At 43.1% G+C, this 22095-nt stretch overlaps 2 protein-coding genes across 4 annotated transcripts in view; one reads left to right on the top strand and one right to left on the bottom strand.

Annotated features, from left to right (window-relative positions):
• The window catches only part of LOC139157426 (zinc finger protein 318-like), a 61675-nt gene extending 43037 nt beyond the window's left edge, over positions 1-18638 (top strand). The window contains exons 8-10 of one of the 2 annotated variants that reach the window (XR_011557485.1): positions 12283-12813; positions 14687-16332; positions 18393-18638. The gene's annotated coding sequence lies outside the window, so the exon portion shown is untranslated. Of the gene's footprint in view, positions 1-12282; positions 12814-14686; positions 16827-18392 lie in introns of those variants that run through there. The other variant, XR_011557484.1, reaches the window with a different exon arrangement.
• Positions 1-22095, bottom strand: part of ABCC10 (ATP binding cassette subfamily C member 10) — a 41090-nt gene that overhangs the window by 5809 nt on the left and 13186 nt on the right. The window contains exons 10-19 of one of the 2 annotated variants that reach the window (XM_070734177.1): positions 21564-21753; positions 19547-19624; positions 18273-18464; positions 16251-16383; positions 14704-14887; positions 12758-13101; positions 12454-12623; positions 10294-10454; positions 9322-9575; positions 2341-2486 (exon numbers count right to left, since the gene is read on the bottom strand). In XM_070734177.1, coding sequence (XP_070590278.1) covers positions 2341-2486; positions 9322-9575; positions 10294-10454; positions 12454-12623; positions 12758-13101; positions 14704-14887; positions 16251-16383; positions 18273-18464; positions 19547-19624; positions 21564-21753 — 1852 coding nt within the window. The remainder of the gene's footprint in view (positions 1-2340; positions 2487-9321; positions 9576-10293; positions 10455-12453; positions 12624-12757; positions 13102-14703; positions 14888-16250; positions 16384-18272; positions 18465-19546; positions 19625-21563; positions 21754-22095) is intronic. The other variant, XM_070734178.1, reaches the window with a different exon arrangement.

Raw genomic sequence — 22095 nt, 5'->3', positions numbered from 1 at the left:
TGCTTTGTTTTGGATTGGACTGGATTAATATTTTGAATTGGCTATATTAGAAGTTGAAAATAGCATATGGACCGCAAACTTTAATTAAATGTGGTAGAAAATAAAAAGTTTAAAAGCACAAAAAGTTTAAAAGTTTGTTAAATTGGCAATATGGAGATTTGGATGTATGAGAACTATGAGATAGTAAAAAATGTGAGTCAAAAGGTAATAAAAAGTCAGAAAGTTTTTGGAAAATACAGAGAAAGAAATAGGGAAAGTGATAAAATGAAATACAAATAAGGAACAAGGAAATAACATTGAAGAAGAAGGGACTGAAAATATAAAGCAGTTGGATGATTTCACTGGGATTTACAGTGGCACAAAAAGAGTTGACGGGAATGTCCTTCAAAAAGAATCAATCAAAGTGTAAAGAGGGAAATAGAGGGAAAAGACTAGGGAAAATTGGGGAGACCACCTGAAAAATATATTTAAGAGAATTTTGACTCAGGAGAAAAGATATGGTACATAAAAATAAAAAAGGAGAGAAAAGGAGAAAATTAATAAGTGAAATGTTTGAGAGAAAATGGTTAAAGAGGAGAAGATTAGAAAGGAGGAAGGAAAATAGGATTCATATTAGTGCAGTTAAGGCAAATTGTATCAATATTAATTATGGATGGTTAACCATGTTAAGGTTTTATGTTAGATTTGGATATAATATATATTGTTTTTGGTAAAATAGATTTGTAATAAAAATGGAAAAGGAAATTTGAAATAGTATTAATTGTGGATAGTTAATCAAGCGAGAGGGTTTTTATGTAGGATCTGAAAATTAAGCTACATGATGAGGTATATTGTTTATGGCAAAACAATTAATAGAAAAAATGGGATGGGAAATTTGAAATGTTAAATTGTGAATACCCAATTAAGTTAAAGGATTTTTATGTAAGATTTGAAGATATTGTTTATAATAAAATAGAACAGGAGATGAAATGTGAAAGGGTAATTTGGTTTGATTTTAAAGACAATTTAAATTAAATTAATTAAATTATGAGATGAATGTGAAATGCATAGTAAAGAAATATCTATGTAGTAATGAAATAAGACAGCTAATTGAGCTTATTATAAAAGATTAGGATAATTAATAATATTGCTTATTTACAGGTCCCTCACATCCTGGACACAAACTGTTTTAACTCCTACCCTCAAAATGACACTATAGAGCACCGCACACTAGAACAACTAGACACAAGAACAGTTTTTTCACAAATGCCATCACTCTGCTAAACAAATAATTCCCTGTCAAACTATTTACTAAGTCTGCACTACTATTTCTACTAGTTTTTTCTCATCATTCCTATCACCCATTTCCTCCCACTTAGGACTATATGACTGTAACTTTGTTGCTTGTATTCTTACAATTTATATTGACTGGTTCCTATTATGATTTGGTTGCTTATTTGTACCCAGATTATCATTAAGTGTTGTACTTTATGATTCTTGACAAATGTATCTTTTCTTTTATGTACACTGAGAACATATGCACCAAGACAAATTCCTTGTGTGTCCAATCACACTTAGCCAATAAAAAATTCAATTCAATGCAATGCAATTTCTATTTCTATTCTCGTATATTAAGAAAATAAATTAAGATTAAAAAATACGTAAAGAGAATGTTATGACCAAAATTGAATACAGAGAGATAATGTAAAACGGATTATGTATATGAAAAAAGATGTAAGATTGATCCAGACAACACTGTCAATAAAATATGTTATGTTTTATGGGGGGAAACAAAAAATAAAAATTGTATTAAAAATATATTCTTGGCATCTTTTCTTAAATATTTTACCAGCAGACTGAACCACTGAGTATTTTATGCAAAAGTGAGAGAGACCCAGAGGGGGGAAAAACCTAAAACAGAAAGTGGAAAAAATTGAACTTCCTCAATGATTAGATTGCTGGACATGAGGGGTAAAAGAAAATATTCCACATTTATGACATGGTAACAAGTTTGTGAAGAACAATCTGTTCCTCTGCTTGTCTATTATAGAAAGTGAGGGAGTGAGAGGAAAAGAAGGAAGCTGAAGAAGTAGGAAAAATATCTGGCCTCAGATTTCTTTTTAAATTTTGGCTCCAGCCAACACTATCTTGATACATTAAAAAAAAAATAAAGTTAACCTTCTCAAAATGCATCATTCTGTGGCAGCCTCAGAGTCAACAACCCTGTGGGTATTAATTTATTTTCTTTTTTTACTACTTTGACCAGTTTTCCAACACCTCATAATCTGAAGAATGGCTTATTAGGCTTTTTATGCCCTATGCTCCAGCAGCTCCTTTTTCTACCCCAAGCAAAAGACTTACCCATCTCCGTAACTAATGTGTGCAAGTGGCATTGCTCCAAAACTCCCTGCAACTCCTCATCCGTATGTTGTTGCTGGGGATCCAGATTCTCACGGAGTGTCCCACTGAACAAAAAAGGGTCCTGAGGAATTATGGCCAATCTAGACCTAAAAAGAAGACAGCAGCAAATAATAGCAAGCACGCAACTGATATATTACGGTCCTCCGCCCCGGCCGCCAGTATGTATGAGTGATGACTGTATGTGGTTTTACTGGGTTTAACTTTTCATTATTATTATATATTGGGGTATTTTAAAATTTTTATGTTTTATTGTGGTAAGCTGCCCTGAGTCCGTGAGGAGAAGGGCAGCCTATTAAATAAACAAACAAACAAATAAATAAATAAACAAACCCTTTTGCTATCTCCTTAAATTGACTTCTCAAATGGATGGGAAAATATTTACTGACCCCTCACATCCTGGACACAAATTGTTTCAACTCCTACTCTCAAAACATCGCTACAGAGCACTGCACACCAAGACAACTAGACACAAGAACAGTTTTTTTCCGAACGCCATCACTCTACTAAACAAATAATTCCCTCAACACTGTCAGACTTTCTACTAAATCTGCACTTCTATTCTACTAGTTTTTCCTCATCATTCCTTTCACCCATTTCCTCCCATGTTGACTGTATGACTGTAACTTGTTGCTTATATCCTAATATTTTTATTAATATTGCTTCTTCATTGCTTATTTGACCCCTATGACAATCATTAAGTGTTGTACCACATGATTCTTGACAAATGTATATTTTATTTTATGTACGCTGCGAGCATATGCACCAAGACAAATTCCTTGTGTGTCCAATCACACTTGGCCAATAAAAATTCTATTCTCCACTGCAGCTGGAAGGAGAGTCCAACATGGGTAGTTAACCAATCTTATTGGTAGAGACTGAGTTAATTATTTACATATTAATTAGGTACCGCCCCCTTGTATCCCCCATGAGCTCAGTTTTAAAAACTCAGTCTAAGTGTAGAGACTTGCTGAGTTTGAGCTTAAGCTAATTAAAGCTAATAAATTGTTTAAAATTGTTTAAAATTGTTTAAAATTGTTTTAATACATGTTGAAAAATTGTTGTGACCTGTTTAATGTTTCTGCTTTGTCTTTCAGGCACAATTAGCAGCAAGGAACAGCAGGGAACAGCAAGGGGTTCCTGCCCTCCGCGGGCAGCACCCCCAACGATACTCCTCAGGGGTTTGTATTCCCTCCGAGGGAACACCCCGCAGAGGAGCATCCAGCCTGGAGGTCCCTGGCCCCCGAGGCCACACTAAGGCTGCGAGCCGAAGGTGGGGGGGTCCGCCCCCCCCACTGGGAGGCTTGGAATCGCTCCCCGAAGCCGGCGAGGCGCGCCAATGGAGCGATCAGCTGTTCGGCGGCCGGGAAAGCCGCCGCCGAAGCCGCCGCCGGAGAGAGCGAGCCGCCGATACCGCCGCCGTGGCCGCTGTTACAAACAGCGCGACCGCCGACCACCAGACTGCCCGAACAGCAGAGGCGAGAGCCAGGGTTACCCCCCTGGCGGAGACCGCCATTGATGGCAGGGGCGCAAGGCGGGAGCCCGGAAAAGACCGCGAAGGTCACGGGCGCCGCCATCTTGCTTTTTCGGCGCGAAAACGGCGATCTGGGCGGAAAAGCACGCAAGTGAGCTAGGAGGCTCCTGTGCGCATGCGCCAGTGGCGGATTAGCCGAGGCGCCATTTTTTGCGATCGGCAAGGGCGTGGAGCCAAAAAACTTTACTGTCTCTTCATCTAACTGTGAGTAAAATGGCAGAGCAAGCCGGGGCTGACAAAAGCAGCTCCCCCGCTCCCAAGGAGAAGGGCAAAGGGAAGGCAAAGGAGAAGACTAAGGCCTCCCAATCTTCCAGCTCCTCCTTAAAGGAAGCGGAGAAACGCATAAAGGCCCTGGAAAAAAAGTTGGAAGCGGCCCTGCAGCCCTCTCCCTCTGGATTGCCCCTTACACAGCGGCAGCAGATGACCCCTGAACAGTTGACCACCCAATCTCCCTTGGGGGCCACCGGGATCATGCCAACAGGGGACTGGTCACCTGATAGACATTTTATACCTATCCCTCAGGCCATGCCATCCCCTGGCACTTCTTGGCACAGACCGGGGTCTGCCAGTCAATCGGTCAGAAGCCTGCAAGGGCCTTCAGCTACGTTTACACCCACAGCTGCTGGCTTAAGAGGTCCATCAGGCCCATGGCAACAGATGACCCCTGATCTCCAGGAAATCATCGCCAACGTGTACTCACAGGGCATTGCTACGGGGGCACAACAAAGCGCTAGGCCCCCCCAACAGGCTCCAGAAAGAAATCCTTGGTCAGCACCGCCCCCTTCTGGCGTTGGGTCAATGCTGGAGGAACCACAATTTGAGGAGAGTGACAGAGAATATGATTGGTCAGAGGATGAGACAGTGCCTGAACCACCGCCAACGGTGGGACTATTCAAACCGGCATTATTCAGGACCTTGCTTTGTAAGGCCAAGCAAGTAATGAATCTTGCAGCCGTGCCTAAGACAACTGACCCTACTGACACGACAAAGACTTCAGAGGCTCTCCTCAAGGAAGCACAGCCCGAGACTGAACACTTCCCAGCCTCCCACATATTTGTGGAGGGAGTTAAGCGGCCTTGGCAGCACCCAGCGGCTGCGCAAGGGCCTTCAAACATTGAGCGGAAGTTTTACACCTTCGACGAAGAGGTCGAAAAACTCTTGGAGTTCCCGCCAATTGACCAGCCGGTAGTGACTCTGGTGTCTAGTGCGCTGGTGCCCTCGGAAACTGGCGACAGCCTGAGGCCAGAGGACAGAAAGGCGGAGGTATTGCTGAGAAAGGCGCATCAGGTGTCGGGCTGGGGGTTCAGAGCGGCTGCCGCAGCCTCATTCATCAACAGAGCATCCATCATGTGGTTGCAGGAAATGCAGGCCAGGCTGGGACCTGAGGACGGAAGACTCCGGCAGGACCTGAGCAAGCTGCGTGCGGCAGCGGAATTCTCAGCAGACGCCACCCTTCATGCAGCAAAGTTCTCGGCTAGAAGCATGGCAACCACTATGTCGTCACGACGACTTCTCTGGCTGAGAAATTGGCCAGCAGACTTGAAGTCAAAGTGGAGGCTGGCCTCAAGCCCCTTCCAGGGATCCATGCTCTTCGGGGAGAGTTTGGAGAAGGTCCTCATTGAGGACAGAGACAAGAAGAAAGTGCTCCCCAGGGCTAATAGGAGACATGACCGCCGGTTTACACCATACACGAGGCGACAGAACCCTCGCTGGGATGCCAACACAGGTGCGGGACAGGCCCAGAGATCCTTTGGTCAGGGTCAATACGGTCAATACAATCAACCATCCTTTCGATCCGATCGGGGATCTTTCCAGGACAGAACCCGAGGTTACCAGCAATCGAGACGGCCATTTCGAGGAGGTAACCAGAGAGGCTTTCGTCGCTCCAAGTGACTCAGCCGGGATGCCAATAGGGGGGAAACTTCAACATTACAGTCCCTCCTGGCATCACACGTCATCCGACAAATGGGCCTTAGCCACCGTTTCGCAGGGTCTTCGGCTGGAATTTGTCCAGCCTCCACCATCACGATTCCTGCAATGCCCCGTAATACGGGACTCACAAAAGAGACTACAACTCCGAGAGGAGATAAAGCATTTATTGGACATTCACGCTATAGAGCCGGTGCCCCGACAGGAGGAGGGCAAGGGCTTCTATTCAGTGATCTTTATAGTGCCCAAGACCTCAGGAGGCTGCCGGCTCATACTAAACTTGAAGCAACTGAACGTTTTCATAAAGTACAGGAGGTTTCGAATGCACTCCTTACAGACAATTATAGCTTCCATACGCTCCCACGATCTCTTAACATCAATAGACCTCAAGGAAGCGTACCTCCATGTACCCATACATCCAGATCATCGACGGTTCCTCCGCTTCTGCGCCGAGGGGGAGCATTTTCAGTACAGAGCCATGCCATTCGGCCTCTCCTCGGCCCCACGTACCTTCACAAAACTGTTGGACATTTTGACGGCAGACCTACGCCAGAAATCGGTTCGGCTGATGGCCTACCTGGACGACATAATCGTGTTGTCCAGGTCCCCATCGGGAGCCAGGAAAGACTTAGACAGGACAGTGCAATCACTGGAATCTCACGGTTTCACAATCAATATGGAGAAAAGTCACCTGTCTCCCTCCACCAGATTACTTCATCTCGGAGCAGTCATAGATACCCTATCATCCACGGTATCTCTTTCCCCGGAGCGACAACGCACAATTCGACAACTGATCTCCAGCATCCGACACGAAGGGAGAGTTCCCCTGGCGTTGCTATCCAAAATCCTGGGGACCTTGGTGTCAGCCATAGGCATCGTTCCCTGGGCAAGACACCACATCCGGGATCTACAGTGGTTCTTGCTCCCAGCACAGAGAGCCAGGAGGAGCCACTGCAACAGGAAGGTACGGGTTCCAAGGACAATCAGAGAGTCCTTGAGATGGTGGACATCACCAGCCTTAAGCAAAGGTTCCCCCTTCCGACTCCAGAGCCCAGTAACCCTTACGACAGACGCCAGCCTGTTTGGGTGGGGCGCCCACATTGGACACCACATGGCCCAAGGCCTCTGGTCAAACAAGGACTTGGACCCGGTCAACATCAATTTCCTCGAATTGAAAGCAGTGTATTTGGCCCTTCAAGCGTTCACCCCACTAGTGCGGGACAGGCACGTGCGGGTCCTGACGGACAACGTTGCGACCAGGGCCCACCTGAATCACCAGGGGGGCACGAAGTCACAACGTCTCATGGCAGAAGCCAGCCGCCTCTTCAATTGGGCCGAGACCAACTTGGCATCCTTGTCGGCCGAACATATTGCCGGCATCAGCAACACGCAGGCGGACTGGCTGAGCAGGTCCATTCTAGATCCATCGGAGTGGAGATTGGATCCCGACATTTTTCAGCAGCTGACACACAGATTCGGCATGCCATCAGTGGATTTGTTTGCAACCCAGCGGAATACACACCTTCCCAGGTTCTACTCACGTTTTCCGGATCCAGAGGCGGAAGGGACCAATGCCCTTCTTTCCCCCTGGCCACCGGGTCTACTTTATGCTTTTCCTCCCACCAGTCTCCTTCCCAGGGTGGTGGAGAAGATATTAGAGGAAAGAGCGGAGGTGCTTTTGGTGGCACCGCACTGGCCACGGCGTCCTTGGTTCTCCGACCTCGTGGCACTGTCGGCGTCGACACCGTGGAGGATTCCGGATCGGATCATCGCCCTCAGCCAGGGGAACCTACAACACCCGGATCCCCAGTGGCTACATCTAACCGTGTGGCACTTGAGAGGAGCAGGTTGAGGCTACAAAAGCTACCAGAGAAGGTCATTGATACAATACAGGCAGCACGTCGCCCTTCGACGTCAAGAATATACCAAGCAACTTGGCAGGCATTCTGTAGATTCTGTGAACAACATCATTTGAATCCGAAGGAGTCATCAGTTATTACGGTGTTGGAGTTCCTGCAACAAGGAATAGACCGTGGGTTAGCCCCTAACACCTTAAAAAGACAGGTGGCAGCTCTTGCCACTATGATACAAGTTCCAGAGGCACGCTCCTTGGCTTTTCATCCGTGGGTAAGAGACTTCCTTCGAGGAGCTACAAATAAACATAGCCCACCAGTCAGGAGGTTTCCGTCATGGGACCTGTCATTAGTACTCAAAGCATTGACAAAGCCACCTTTTGAGCCGTTGAGGTCCATTTCTCTCCGTCTGTTATCCATTAAGACAGCCTTTCTGGTCGCGATCACCTCCGCACGCAGAGTGTCAGAGATAGCGGCCTTATCAGTCAGACAAGACCTCTGTATCTTTTACCCTGATAGGGTTGTACTAAGACTGGATCCCACCTTTGTACCTAAGGTAAACTCTACCTTTCATAGGAAGCAAGAATTGATCCTGCCTGATTTCTGTACTCGCGGGAACCACCCATCGGAGTTGCGATGGCACAAGATAGACGTCAGGCGAGCCCTGAAAATCTACATCAGGCGTACGGAGACATTCAGAAAATCTGAGCAATTGTTCATATCATTCTCGCCTCATAAGATGGGACTTGGACTATCCTCCAAATCTATTAGTAGATGGCTCAAAGAGTGTATCACGGAGGCTTACAAGGCTAGAAACCAGACCCCGCCATTGGGACTGACGGGTCATTCAACACGTAGCGCGGCCACGTCGGCTGCCTGGGCCACGCAAGCTTCAATAGAAGATATCTGCAAGGCCGCAACATGGGCGGCCCCTACCACCTTTGTTAAACATTATAAGTTGGATTCGTTTGCCTCAGCGGACGCAGCGTTTGGAAGGCGTGTTTTGCAACGAGTTTGTGCCTCCACGACGTCCCTGACAAGACCTTCTCCCTCCCATGGGCCTTAATCTTTGGCATATCCCATGTTGGACTCTCCTTCCAGCTGCAGTGGAGAAGGACCGTTGTACCTACCTGAACGGTCTTCTCGCTGCACTGGAAGGAGAGTCCAAACCCACCCGGCACTGTTGAAGTTCAGGGACGCCGGTGTTGGGAGGATTTGGTTGTTGGACTGTTGACAATAAAAATTGGTTATCCTCTTACATTGTCTTCGTTTTTAAAACTGAGCTCATGGGGGATACAAGGGGGCGGTACCTAATTAATATGTAAATAATTAACTCAGTCTCTACCAATAAGATTGGTTAACTACCCATGTTGGACTCTCCTTCCAGTGCAGCGAGAAGACCGTTCAGGTAGGTACAACGGTCCTTCTATTCTATGTAAAGGAGTTTGAGAAACACTGGTATCACCTTTGACAAACTGAGGCACCCTTAAGTGGTTTAATCTGTCACAGCAAAGTTTAAGCATGATTAAGCTTGAGAATCATGGTACCAACAGCTGAAGGATTAATAACCCCTGGAACCTCGAGCCACTATTGTTGAAAATGACTCACCTTAGCTCCTTCAAGCTTACAGAGCAGTGGTCAATACCGTCTAGGAGGATGTGTCCACCTCTCAGTTCCACCATGCGGAAAAGGGCCAGGAAGAGCGTGGATTTGCCAGACCCTGTACGTCCAACTATCCCTATTTTTTCCCCAGGATAGATAGTGAAGGTAACACCATCCAGAGCATTGGGTAATTCTGGCCGATAGGCTAATGCTACTTGTTGGAATTCCAAATGTCCTCTAACAAGCCAGTTTGGGGAAACCTTGAAGGAAGAAAAAACAATGTTAGAAATGAGCAGAAATAGAAATATAATAAAATAAATTTAATGCAGGGTTTTTTTTCCTGATCAATATCACCAGTAGAAATTACAGCAAATCAAATCATGGAGTAGCATGTAGTAAGGATTACTGCAAATGTTATGTTGAATTCTTCCCACTCTAGATGTGATAGTCTAGTGGAAGATGACCGGGCTCCCCTGCCCTCTTGACACCAACTACTTTTCTACTGAACATCTGCCCTTCTTGCAGTCTTCAAGATGATCCCATGGGCTTCATTCCTAACATGAGCTTCATTCCTAGAATGGAACCCTACTTTTCTATCCTCTTCAGCAATTTACCAAGACTCATTCTTCATGCAAGATAGTCTACAGAATCTAGGAAATCTCCATCAGGAGATTAATTGAAATCGTTCCTTCTTCAGTGTAGCTGTTTTTAACCCTCTCTTGACCCCCCCTCTTTGACTCCACATTATGCTAAAACAAAGTGAGTTTGGAAGAATGGAAAAGATACTGAAGATTTGAGTTCACCTTCACCTTGTCTTTAAGGTCCTTCAAGATCACCAACTGCTTTTTCAAGGACATCATAAAAGCAAAGACAGCCCAAACCAATCACTATATTTGCATTATATGACAATGAATCCTCTACATATAGATAAACAAATCTCACCATTGATTTTAGAGTTGCAAAACAAGTCAGCCTTACCGGAAGCAGTTCCTCCTGAGATTCTATGGGAATTTCTGTTGCATATTCTTCAGTCCGTTCCACACTCACCATCATGGTCTCTGTCTGAGTGAAGCTGGTGATGAGTCCTGACAACAAATTTGTAACAGACAGAGCATAGGAAAGAGCCAAACCTACAAGACCTGGAGGGGCAAAAAAAAAAAAAAAGGCAAATTAAAACAGAACAGAAAGCTACCATCTGAGATAAGAAAGCAGAGATCTAGTGGTGGTAAGAGGTAGTAATCTATCTCCAAGGACAATTAATCAGTGGAACAGCTTGCCTCCAGAAATTGTGAATCCTTCAACATTGGAAGTTTTTCAAATGATGTTGGATAACCATTTGTCTGAAATAGTGCAGGGTCTCTTGCCTAAGGAGGGGGTTGGACTAGAACAGGAGTAGGCAAAGTTGACTCTTCTATGACTTGTGGACTTCAACTCCCAGAATTTCTGAGCCAATCATGCAAGCTCAGGAATTCTGGGTGTTGAAGTCCACATGTCACAGAAGAGCCAAATTGCCTACCCCGGACTAGAAGACCTCCAAGGTCCCTTTCGAACTCTGTTATATTATTATATTATATATTATGAGGTGAAGGACAGAAAGGTGCCAATATGTGGAGAAAGGTTTTCCTTGGAACAGCTGAAGTGATTCTAATACTAGTATTATAACTTTTTTCCTTTCTTTTCTTTTTTTAGAAATAGTGATCCAGAATCTGTTCTTTCCTTTTAGCCGCATGCTCTCTGCTTGAAAAAAACCATCCTGGTTCATCTACCCTAAATGCCTTTTATGTATCTTCTGAGATGAATATTTCCAGATAGAGTTCCTAATACTGTAGTCCAAATCAAAAGCACTGATCATTATTCTGTTCATAAGGTCATAAAAATGGTCATATGGTGACCCACTTTATGACTCTCATGACCTATGGCTCAATTACAGTTGTAAGATAAGAATTGCTTATTGGATGCTACACATCTGAAGAATCAGTTGAAATCCAGCATGGTTTGACAGGTTCCGGAGAACCGGTAGCAGAATTTTTGTTGGGTGGGAATGGAAATTTTATAATATCATTCCCCAGGTATGGAGTGGGAATGGGGATTTTGCAGTATCTTTTCCCAGGAGTGGAGTGAGAATAGTGTTGAGGTTCCAGTTACATCTAAACTAAATCAGAGTCCAAGTACTCCTCAAAGTTCCAATTTATTGCCGGAGCCATCCTGGTACCTACACTGGGAAACCTGAATCTGAGTTTCCCACCCACTTGAAAGTTCACATCCCTTGTCCCCCACTCACAAACTTGTCATGTTGCCCACTCAGATTGTGCCAATGTGGCAAGTCCTCCTTCTGCTTCCGCCCAGGTGGATGGGCATTGGATGGCCTTGAACCACTCAAAAGAATGCTTTGTGGCTACATCTGTTCTCTCATGAAAATCACCCTTCCCAAGTTTCCATAAATATCAGGACTTCAATTGATAGTGTGGCAAACCTTTAATTTATCACCGACTAATGTACCGTCTTGACAAATGGAGATTTTGCAGTATTTCGCATGTACACCAAGCCACACTTTGCCCACCAAGCTACACCCACTGAATTTGTAGTAAAAAAAAAAGGATTTCACCACTATGAAGAATACTCTCGGTTTTATATAGTCAGTCTAACCTTATAGAGATGATTAGAAAGAGAAGCCTGCCATGCTGAAAAAAAAAGGTTTAATATAATTCACTGCACTTTACTTATTCTTACATGGACTTTGGTTTGGTTGCAATATTATTTTTCTCTTTTCACCTATCATATATATTCTCTTCCTTTCATATATATATCCTCTCCTCTAAGTTCAATTTTACCATTATATATATATTACCACATGTCTATTTTTCTTCCTATGTATTTGTGTATTGGACAAATGAATAAATAAAATAAAATAAATATAAAATGCATGCTGATTGTATAAGCAAAAAACACTTTTCATTTCTTTTTCAGCATTCTTGGTACTATTATCCTCTCTTCGGAGAAGGGAGAAAAATCCAAAATCCACATCTAATATCAGTGATGAAAGGAACAATATTGTGAGCGAAAGAAAGAAGACTCCATAGGCAAAGATGGCATAGATGGTGGTGCACTGGTGCATTTTTCCATAATTCCCTAACTCACCTGGGTCACCCACTTTCTGCTGGTGTTGGATGATGGCAATTCCTGCAATGGCAGTGACCACAGCAACCCCGATCATCTGCAGCCGAATATCTAGCCATTGCATTGCCGTGTTGCAGGCAAAACGGCAACGCTGGTTCAGTTCCAGTCGTTCTTGATTCTCTGTCTCAAACCTAGACTGGGCTCAGCCCAAAGATTAATATTAGGAATAATTTCTCATGCAGTTCTTATCAACGTTTGAAACAGCTCTCACTCAGCCACTTTTCAGGTCAATTTACACTTCCACCAGCGGAAGAGAAAAACTCACCTGCCAGTCATCCTGGTTGCCCGGATAGTGCTGAGGCCTGTCAAGGTCTCTGAAAAGTGAGTATAAATAGGCGACAAGGTGAGACTGTAGAGACGCTTGAGTTCACGAGAGGTACGTCGATAATAAAGCTGGATGAAGTAGTAGATGGCCACCAAGGGCAGTAGGACTAGCCCAATCCAAGGCAACCCATAGGTTATCATCACCAGCATGCCCAGCAGTCCAAATATGTTGGCCAAGAAGATGTTGAGAATGAAAGGAAGACTATCATCCACACAGTACAGATCTGAAGAGAAGCGATTAAGAATACGACCTGTTGGCGTGGTATCAAAGAAGGTCATGGTAGCCTGGCAATAGAAAGAAAGAAAAATAGTAAGACGGCTATGGGCATTATATCCTAATACAGTGGTACCTCATCTTACGAACGCCTCTTCTAATGAACTTTTCAAGATACGAACCCGGTGTTTAAGATTTTTTTGCCTGTTCTTCCGAACTATTTTCAGCTTACGAACCCAAGCAGCTGCTGCTGGGATGAAGGGGTTTCTTTCCCCCCCCTTTTTTGAAGAAAGAAAAGAGAGGGCTGCTTGGAGTAGGAAACATTTTGCAGAGAACAACGTGCTTGCAAAGGAACTGAAAGGCTGTCTTTTTAAGAAAGAAAAGGGAGGAGGGAGGGGCAGCTTGGGGGAGGAAAATTTTTGCAGAGAACAACGTGCTTGCAAAGGAACTGAAAGGGTGTCTTTTGAAGAAAGAAAAAGGAGGGGCGCCCCCCTTGCCTTTCTTCCTTCCCACTCACCCTTTAGCCTAGCCTTGCTTCTTCCACCCGCCCCCTTTAGCTGCTCCTCCCTGCCCTCTGTTCGCCTCCCTTCTAAAGTTTGGGATTTTCCTGAAGGATTAGCAGGCATTATTTGCTTTCTACATTGATTCCTATGGGAAACATTGTTTCATCTTACGAACCTTTCACCTTACGAACCTCCTCCTGGAACCAATTAATTATGAGGTACCACTGTATACAGTAATGCTATTTTCTTCTTTCTAGTCTTTCTGCAGTGCCAGACAGGACTATCGTATATTTTTTTTTAAAGAGCAACAAAATTCTCAAGAAATAAGACTGTTAGGTCCCATTGATGCTTTATTATGTATTTATTAAACAATTTTTTATAGTCTAATGATCAAAATCATGTCAAAGCCGACTATGATTCGTGTCATGAATCGTGACTTAACTCATCTAAAAACAAGATAGCTAAGTTAATGTCCACTTCTAAAAGTCTTGGTGGTTATCAAAATCAGTTATTTCAATTATTTATTTCTTATATAGCTCAGGGAGCTCTGACCAGATTCCAAGATAAGCAAACATTCAGAAAATCCCCCAAAAGGCCAATATTTTTTTCCGGAACTGTAGAGCCAATGAAGTATAATTATAATACAATGATCCTATTATTTAATGTTTTCCTACCATATGTAAAATAGTATAGTCTGGAGGACAGAAGGAAAAGGGGGGACATGATTGAAACATTTAAATATGTTAAAGGGTTAAATAAGGTTCAGAAGGGAAGTGTTTTTAATAGGAAAGTGAGCATAAGAACAAGGGGACACAATCTGATGTTAGTTGGGGGAAAGATCAAAAGCAACATGAGAAAATATTTTAGTGAAAGAGTAGTAGATCCTTGGAACAAACTTCCAGCAGACATGGTTGGCAAATCCACAGTAACTGAATTTAAACATGCCTGGGATAAACATAGATCCATCCTAAGATAAAATACAGAAAATAGTGTAAGGGCAGACTAGATGGACCATGAGGTCTTTTTCTGCCGTCAGACTTCTATGTTTCTATGTAACAGGACAATTAATTTTCAAAAATATAAACATTTGGGGAAAAAAACAAACCAATTTTTCTAAGTCTCAATTTTCATCCTCCACCCTTTTCCCAAATAGGACTCCCAAGTCATTACCTTCATCACCCGTCTAAGCAGCCGGTTGTGAATGATAGTCGCTGCGTGGATGGTGCCACAGGCAAAGAGAAAGGCCCGCAGGATGGTGAAGATTGAATTTACCCCAGCAATGCAACCGTACACAGTCAGGTAAAAATTCACATTCAAGGTGCTATTTGAAGCAATGGAGCTCAAGACTGGAGAGCTGAAGAGACAGGTAAAATCAGTTTGGAAGTGGAGTGCTCCTCCAAGTAAGCTTCTTTCCTTGTTTCGACCAAATGCAATAACCGTTTCCCAACTTCCTCCCACCAACAGCATTAAGCACCTCCTACTTTTAAATCCCTGGTCCACTTGTGCCACCTTATCAGTGTGGCATTCAGGTTCAGGCCCAGGAGTTTTTGGAAATTCTACATTCACTTGAATCTACTCACTACAGAGACTGAGGTCGAGCTCAAGTTTTTATCTAATCTTCTACCTTTAAAGACATCTGAAAGATTCGGTCATCTATTTATATGGGAAGTTGCAACAAATGGAAAAAGTCTGGAAGCATGATTATTGGAATCCTATACAGTAACTGGTCATTCCACTGAAAACATGCTGATTCCCAACAGGTTTCAGTAAATATTGTGCATCTGCCCCAGTGGTGAAATCTAAAAATTTTCCCTACCAGTTCTGTGGCCATGTGACCGAATGAGCTCACAAAACCAATTTTCACATGTCACACACAAACAAAACAAAAACCACACAATGGAAAAGCACACAAAATGCCCCCTGCAACAACAAGCAGGAACCTCACAGATTCACAGAGAGCTCAAAAACAACTATCACACTTTACACAAAAAGAACGCAAAAGCTACACAACGGACTCACACCCAATCCAGAAGCAGCTGACTTCACACAAAATGGTCCGTGGAACAAACAGGAACCTCACAGAGTCGCAGAGAGCTCAAAAACCAACTTTCGCACTTTCCACACAAACAAAACAAAAGCTCCACAACTGACTCACACACAATGCAGAAGCAACTGAACTTCAAACAAAATGGCCCCTGCAACAAGCAGGAACCTCACAGAGTCACAGTTCCAGCCAATTGGTAGTATAAAAACTTTGAAAAAGGTAAAAAAAAAAAAAAAAGGTTCATCAGCTGTGACAATCACCTGTGCCGCCCAATGTTGGAACCTTTTAAAAAAACTTTTAAAAAGCATTTTTTACTACTGGTTCTGTGAACCGGAAGCATTTGTTACCAGTTGTTGCGAATCCGGCCGTACCAGTACCATCTCACCCCTGATCTGCCCTATTCCTTGCTCCCTCTCCCTGCAAGTTGCTCTGCCTATGCACAGTCAGCAGCTGTTTAGCTAATGTTCAGCTTCTTAACTATAGCAAGAAAAGCTTTGGGACCGAGGTTTTCCCTTCTGCATTCTCAATCCCCTCCTCCTTTCTAGAGGCGGTTTGGGAGGAGGACCGGGAAAAAAAGAGTGCCAAGAAGAGAAAGAATTGGATTCAATAGCATGTATGTTTGCGCAGTGCGCGGATGTAAATAAAACAGAGCCAAACTCTTTGATTGACGTACATGAGTCCTTCATGGGAGAAGAGCAGCAGAGATGAAGAAGGAAGGGCTGCCAAGGTGTCGATGGAGTTATTTCCAGTATGAGGTAAGCTAGATATCCAGTTTGAGAGCCACCAATCAGAAATATTCCTAGAAGCTGCAGAGATGGGTAAGTATCAGTGAGTGAGGCTTTATTTATTTAAATAAAAGTTAAGCCTATCTGAATGACTTTGAGGTAGAGAACTCGCCACAAAGCAACTCCTCCTGTCAATTTTAATATAATAAAGAGGCCCTATGAAAGCACTTTTAATGTGCCTCTACAAACTGTTTGAATAAATGCTGTACAGCCCAGGGGTTGGCAAAGTTGTCTCTTCTATGACATGTGGACTTCAACTCCCAGAATTCCTGAGTTAGCATGATTGGCTTAGGAATTCTGGGATTTGAAGTCCATAAGTCACAGAAGAGCCAATTTTGCCTAAGCCTGGTATTGTTATTTTTTTAGTTATAATACTGTAACTGGCTTTGAGTTGTTTGATTAAATAGCATAGAAGCCACTACAAATATATGTGCATTCCACAAATAAATTACATTATGTAAAAATTAAGTTTTAGCAACAATCTTTTCCTGAATTACATGGAACTTTGTGGAAGCCTGGGGCTTATTCAGACTTGGTCACATAACAGGAAATCATTTATTCCCGGTATCTCTGAACTAATCAATCCACATAGTTGGTTCCCTGGAAAGAACATGGAGAATCAAAAAATTTTCCTACACCACAAAAGACTTAATATTTCTTATGGATCTTTAAAAGAGGAAACTTCAAACTTGAGAATTGTAAGTTTTGTTTATTTTATAGGTGGCTTATATGTTTGTTATATTTAATTTATAGCCTGCCAAATTCACAAACAACTGTAAGAGGCTTAAAAAAATTTTTAAACAACAATTCCTAAAAAAAAAATTATAACAGACTAGAAAAGCAAGGTTAAAAAAACCCGCCAAAACAAAGCAAAACCCAGGCAAAATATACGCTCCCTTAAAAACAAAGAGGGGGAATTCCACAATTACAGTGGTACCTCGTTCCAGAAGTGTGGTCGAGAACCAATTTGATCAAGTACCAAATTAATTTATCCCATAGGAAATAATGAAAATGGATTTAATTGGTTCCCAGTCCCTGTTGACTTGCTGGGAACCAATTAAATCTATTTTCTTTATTTCCTATGGGATAAAAAATCTGAGGAGCTCTATAAGCGCTCCAAGCTGCAGGAAGGGTGGGGGCAGCTGCAATTCCGGCGGTTTCGGGGGGCTCCTTTCCTCAGTGCTTCATCTTGTTACCTGTAGGCAGCTGCACCAACTTTCTCCTTCCCGGCGGCGGCAACGGCGGCGGCTTCCCTTCGAGTAGCAACAGCGCCGGGAACGTCATGTATTGAAGGGAAGCTGCTGGAGCGGTGGTAACTGCTGAGATGGCTCCGGCGGCTTCCCTTCATCACGTGACGTTCCCGGCGCTGTTGCTCCTTGAAGGGAAGCCGCCGCCGTTGCCGCCACCGGGAAGGAGAAAGTTAATGCAGCTGCCTACAGGTAACAAGACGAAGCACTGAGGAAAGGAGCCCCCTGAAGCCGCCGGGATTGCAGCCGCCCCCATCCTTCCTGCTGCTTGGAGCGCTTATAGAGCTCCTCAGCCCCCCGAAGCCGCCGGGATTGCAGCCACCCCCGGCGGTAACATTTCGGATAATGAACAAAATTTTCTGTGGCTGTTCGGTATCCGAATTTTTGTTCAGATACCGAAGGAAATTTTTGCTGAAAATTTTGTTCGGTATCCGAAATGTACAACAACCAAGGCATTTGAGAACCGAGGTACCACTGTATTGCCTGAAATAACTATGAGGTCTTCAACAATTCTCATAATCGATTCAAAATTCCCAAGTTTCTATAAAGATGTCAGGATTTATTTATTTATTTTGAACTAAAGATTCCAAACTGCTGAGAAATAGCCAGCAATCAAGAGCAGAGAGAAACCTGAACAGGGAAAGAGCAATGTTGTAAGCTTACCCTGCATGAAAAGCAGCGAAAGGAGTATGGACAATGCTAGGCAACTGCCAACAGCCAGCCAGTATGCCCTGTAGACTTTGAAAGCCACTGCCCCTTCTTTTTTCTCTTCCTCCTGTTTAGGAAAACAGCTTGACTGGGCCGGATCTTCTTCCTCATGCTCCACTTCCTCCACTTCATTGCATTCAGCGTCTACTTTGGAATCAGGAATAATAATACAGTGTTCCCTCGATTTTCGCGGCTTCGAACTTTGTGAAAAGTCTATACCACGGTTTTTCAAAAATATTAATTAAAAAATACTTTGTGGGTTTTTTCCCATATACCACGTTTTTTCCTGCCCAATGACGTTGTATGTCATCGCCAAACTTTTGTCCGACCTTAAATAAATATTTTTTTAAATAAACTTTAATAAATAACCCTGGTGAGTAATAATCTAAATGGTTGCTAAGGGGATGGGAAATTGCAATTTAGGGGTTTAAAGTGTTAAGGGAAGGCTTGTGATACTGTTCATAGCCAAAAATAGTATATTTACTTCCGCAACTCTACTTCGCGGAAATTCGACTTTCGCGGGCGGTCTCGGAACGCATCCCCCGCGAAAATCGAGGGAACACTGTACCAGGAAACAGGAATAACTATATTATTGACACTGGAGGTTCTCAACTGTAAACACCCACTCCCCAAACCTGAGGTCTTCTTAGGACTTCTGCAAAGCTTCAATCCTATTTTATTACTCAGAAGCAAACTACATCCATCCATTAATGTAGACAGCAAATAAGATATTCAGATAGATGTACCCAGTAGCGGGTTCCTACCCGCATGGTCAACGCCACCATGCTGGTAGCGAAAATGGAGCTGCGCGTGCAACTTTACATCTCTGACGTGCGCGTGTCCGAACGAGATTTTGCTTCTGCGCATGCATAGGAAGCAAAATCTTGTGACAGGATGCCAATGTGTGTGAGATTTTGATGATTTTTTGTTTCTGCGTATATCTATCTTGTGGTTTCAACCAAGTTCCATTTTTAAAAAAATTCTAAACTAGCTTTATTCTCTATTCCAGTGTTCCCCAACCTTGGCCACTTGAAGATATCTGGACTTCAACTCCCAGAATTCCCCAGTCAGCAAATGCTGGCTGGGGAATTGTTGGAGTTGAAGTCCAAATATCTTCAAGTGGCCAAAGTTGGGGAACACTGCTCTATTCCACTACCCCAGACTTATATTGTTTTGACTGGTTTCAACAAACCCATTCCTGTACAACGATGAAAATACCTAGTACTTACTTGTGTCCTTCCTTATCTTGGTCATTGCTCCAAGTTTAGGGACAGCTTCTACCAATGGAAGAATGACTGTTGGACTACCTAGAAAAATAGGAAGATTTTGCTTCTGTTTACAGTCCTACACTGAGCTTCTTTCTTAACAGCATTTCATTATTCTCCCTCTGAAATAACTGGATTTCTATTGAAAAACCAAATTCCCTGGATTATTGTCTATTTTAATTTTTATAAAATAATTATTTTCTTTTTTGAGGAACGTTTGCTCCATTTGCTTCTACATTAATCATTTCTAACTCTTAATCCTTTCTAATGATATATATATACACATATGTTTTTTATGTCGGATCACCCTGGTCTATGGCAAAAAACGTGATACATATACAGATACATATACATATACATATACATATACATATACATATACATATACATATATATATATATATATCAAGAATAGTCCTAAAAATGCGAGTTCCAGGTACATACGTGAATGATGAGGCAGCAGCCATCTCGATCACCGGAACATAGAAACTTTAATAAAACCACTTAGCTTTCGTTAGCGTGCTGCTAACTTCGTCAGAGTTTTAAAATGCCGTGGGAGACAAACATCTTTATAAAGCATTACTCAGTCTGCTCATTGCCCGCGTCACGGGGCCACACCCTTCCCTCCCCCCTGCGGTAAGCCTAATTGTGGGCTTAATCATGCTGGCTGAAGGGAGATCTACCTCTTTTGCTCGTGTTTGTTGCCTTTTTCCCTCCCCAAGGGAGGGGGTGGAATTGTGAGGCTTAATCCTGCTGGCTGTAGGGGGACCTGCCGCTTTTACTCGTGTCTGTTGCCTTAAGATTGGACACAGCCCCCAGCAGAATTCCCCAGGCCAGACATAGAAACCAGCCAAATGAGGGTGGGATAACCCCCCACGAGAAACAAGGGAACATACTGGAGCAATACGGAGGTAGAGGTGGAGGGGCACAATTTAAGTCTAACATAGAGGACAAGGGGGGATTAGAACAGTGTAGACCTAGGACGAGGACATGGGTAAAAAAATTGCAAGAGCAGACATGTACCATTATAAAAAGTAACAACGACAATGGGGGGAAGAAAGGAATACCAAACACCTCCGAAGCATTGCCTCACAACTCCACCCCCTCCCTTGGGGAGGGAAAAAGGCAACAAACACGAGCAAAAGAGGTAGATCTCCCTTCAGCCAGCATGATTAAGCCCACAATTAGGCTTACCGCAGGGGGGAGGGAAGGGTGTGGCCCCGTGACGCGGGCAATGAGCAGACTGAGTAATGCTTTATAAAGATGTTTGTCTCCCACGGCATTTTAAAACTCTGACGAAGTTAGCAGCACGCTAACGAAAGCTAAGTGGTTTTATTAAAGTTTCTATGTTCCGGTGATCGAGATGGCTGCTGCCTCATCATTCACATATATATATATATATATATATATAAAAAAATAAATATGATTAAGAGTTAGAAATCACCTTGCAGTAAGATGGGCCACAAAGAAATTGAATAAATAAATCTACAAATATAAACAAACATCCATTTCATTTTCTTGTTCTGTTTTGTGTCATGCTTTATTAGCTTTTCTCAATAATTCTTTCATTCTTCATTTTATTGGCTCACCAGCATATTTTTGTCCCTTTTTCTATTATACAGGATATGCTTGCTATGAATATGAAAACAAATTCTATTATGTAGAGCAATTCAGTATTTTCTCTTAAGCCAATATATTTACTAAACACCTGTGTATTTTGTTAATCGTACTTATTGATAATGAGCTTTTTCTATTAAAACTTACAATGTAGCAAAATTTGAAAAGCCCTTCAGGCAATTTTAAGAGCCATTGGAATTGAGAAAGAATAATTGATCCTTCTTTATAAGCATGCAAGAAGCTTATAAAGAAGCAAAAAGCTCCAAACAAAAAACAGGAGTCTGGCTCAAGTTCTGAATTCCTTTTCTGGGGTAGATATTTCAAGCCCTAAACAAAGAAAACAGTAGAAGGCATCAAGCTTTACCTGCCCTGAGAATTCTGCCATTATCCATCAGTATTATCATGTCAGCGTTTCCCAAAACCTCAGTTCTGTGGGTGCAAAGAATCCGAGTTTTGTGTCTGAGAATTCCTAGGATACACTTCTGCATAAGGTGATTAGCTACATCTGTATCAACAGCTGCTAACGGATCATCCAGAAGGTACAATTCTTTCTCCTGTAGAAAAGAGTGATAATGTCTGAGCCCTTTCCCACCTAGAATTGTAAAATCTCTGCCTGTCTAATTTGATCCAACCAATGGTATAATTCTGATCCTCTCAGCCAAAGAACATTGACTGTTGGGAACTAGAAGACAGGGCTTCTCTATTGTAGCCACTTCTTTGTGGCATAGTCTTCCTGGTAGATTAGAATTGTTGCAATCCTATTGGCCTTTTGCAGTGCTTCTCAATTATTTTGTGTTACGCCCCCCCCCCCCCCCCCCCCCAGGAAGACGTAAACATTTTGTGCGCCCTCAATTCTCTGCTGGGACAATTGTTTGCAATATTCGGCACGTTTTTGC

This window comes from Erythrolamprus reginae, chromosome 1, assembly GCF_031021105.1.
Source record: "Erythrolamprus reginae isolate rEryReg1 chromosome 1, rEryReg1.hap1, whole genome shotgun sequence".
NCBI classification, from domain to species: domain Eukaryota; kingdom Metazoa; phylum Chordata; class Lepidosauria; order Squamata; family Dipsadidae; genus Erythrolamprus; species Erythrolamprus reginae.
This window is presented reverse-complemented; position numbering and strand designations above follow the sequence as displayed.